The sequence below is a fragment of the Diabrotica undecimpunctata genome, chromosome 9 (assembly GCF_040954645.1).
Source record: "Diabrotica undecimpunctata isolate CICGRU chromosome 9, icDiaUnde3, whole genome shotgun sequence".
Classification (NCBI taxonomy): domain Eukaryota; kingdom Metazoa; phylum Arthropoda; class Insecta; order Coleoptera; family Chrysomelidae; genus Diabrotica; species Diabrotica undecimpunctata.
The window spans coordinates 69467355-69469616 of NC_092811.1; the positions used below are offsets into that span (position 1 = coordinate 69467355).

Consider the following 2262-nt stretch of genomic DNA (forward strand, 5'->3'; position numbering starts at 1 on the left):
GGGGCTGCTTTCAACTACAAAAGTGGACATCTAATATTCAAAACGTTTTGAACCATGTTCAGGCTACCAACCCAGAAGCTTTATTAAAGCTCGGCGATTACGAAGGTACTAAAACACTAGGTCTCTTTTAGGACTGCAAAAGTGATAATTTGACCTACAAAATCAAAATAAATCAATCAGATGGATCCGTATGTAAAAGGTCCATTTTATCAGACATATCTAAAATATTTTACCCGCTTGGACTAGTCAGCCTTGCATTTTAGTCGGAAAAATACTAATGTAACACCTTTGGATGATCAAAGTTAGTTGGGATGAATCACTTCCAACTGAAATACATACCAAATGGTGTAAGTTCCGACAAGAACTAGAACATCTAAATCAATGTGAAATCCCAAGACACATGTGCGAATGTTCTATCAAAATCAAAATCCATGGTTTCTGCGACGCATCGCTGGAAGTCTATATCGCGTGTATATTTTTACGAAGCATTGATCTCTCTGGTAATATCAACGGTAATCTTCTTTGTGCAATGTCTAGGGTTTCTCCCTTAAAATCTCGAACAATTCCCAAGCTGGAACTGTGTGGGGCGCTTCTTTTGTCACAGCTTGTGAATAAAACAAGGGCTTCCTTGAATTTGGACATTAGCGAGATGTTTCTTTGGTGTGATTCCCCCGTAGTGTTGTGCTGGATCAAAACGCAACCTAATATTTTACAGACATTTGTTCAACACAGAGTGTCACAGATTCAGCAGACCACAACTCCAGATCGTTGGTTCTACATCATAACTAAAGAGAACCCTGCGGATATCGTATCGCGAGGGTGTACTCCACAATTCTTATTGAAATGGTCTCTTTGGTGGTCTGGTCCACCATGGCTATCTCAGCCTTCAGATTCTTGGCCAAGTCATAAACAAGAACTGTTGGCATCAATTCCAGAGCTTCGTAAACAAACCGTAATATTTCTATTTACTGATCCTGCCATAACCTTTCCGTTCAAGAACTTTTCTAAGTTCAATCGGTTAAGGCGAACAATAGCATATGTACATGGGTTTATTTTTAACCTAAAGGCAAAACGTTCCGGTCGAAAGGTAGGGGTCTTGACGTCAGTCGAACTCAATCAAGCTCTTTTAACCTTGACAAAACTAGCTCAAATCGAAAGTTTCACAGAGGAAAGGCGAGCTTTGTTAAACCACAAACCATTACCCAAAACATCTCGTTTCTCAGTTCTCAACCCTTTTCTGGATCAGGAGGGCATTTTGAGAGTTGGGGGCAAATTGCAAGCCTCTTCATTTTCTTATGACAAAAAACACCCGATCTTACTACACCATAAACATGTTTTAACCAAATTCATTTTCGAACATGAACATACTTGGTTATTCGATGCATCACAACAACTTTTATTGTCCTCAATGCGAAATAAATTTTGGCCCCCTGGAACAAAAACTGTTCGTTCTTGTGTGGATTGTTTCTAAGTTAAACCATATCAAACAAATCCTATTATGGGAAACCTGCCGCAAGCTAGAGTTTCCCCGACTCTTCCATTTAACACAACAGGTGTTGATTACTCGGGTCCTTTCCAACTCAAGTAAATAAAGGGTCGAAGAGTAAAATCTTGGAAGACATATCTATGCCTATTTATTTGCTTCACAACTAAAGCGGTTCACTTGGAACTCGTGAGTGACCTGACTACGGAAGCCTTCTTGGCCGCGTTTTGATAGTTTTGCGCCAGACGAGGCAAGCCGTGGCAGATTCACTCAGATAATGGTACTAATTTTACCGGAGCAAATAATGAACTTAAAGAATTATCAAAATTCTTATACGCCAATGAAAATACCTTAGGCGAGTCTTTAAACGATATCGGTGTGTCCGGGAGCTTCATACCAGCTTATTCGCCACACATGGGAGGGCTTTGGGAAGCAAGTATTAAGTTTGCAAAATTACACCTTAAACGCGTAACACAAAATATTATTTTTACATTCGAAGAGTTATCAACTTTGTTAGCTGAGATAGAGGCAGTGCTGAATTCGCGACCCTTAAGTCTGTTATCCAATGATCCTAACGATTCCTCAGCACTAACCCCAGCTCATTTCTTCATTGGTCAACCTTTGACATCTATACCTGACCCAACACTCGAAAGTATTCCTACATCCCGTCTTTCTCGCTATCAGCTGGTGCAGCAAATCAACCAGCATTTTTTGAAAAGATGGTTTCAAGAATTTGTCAGTGAGCTTCAAAGGTGAACCAAGTGGAAGTACCATAATTA

General features: G+C 40.0%; 1 protein-coding gene across 1 annotated transcript; it reads left to right on the forward strand.

The window, feature by feature from the left end:
• The first annotated feature begins 292 nt into the window (after positions 1-292).
• LOC140451091 (uncharacterized) lies at positions 293-1471 on the forward strand. The gene has a single exon (XM_072544815.1). It carries the CDS (start codon positions 293-295, stop codon positions 1469-1471), a length of 1179 nt encoding a protein of 392 aa, XP_072400916.1.
• Positions 1472-2262: the final 791 nt, after the last annotated feature.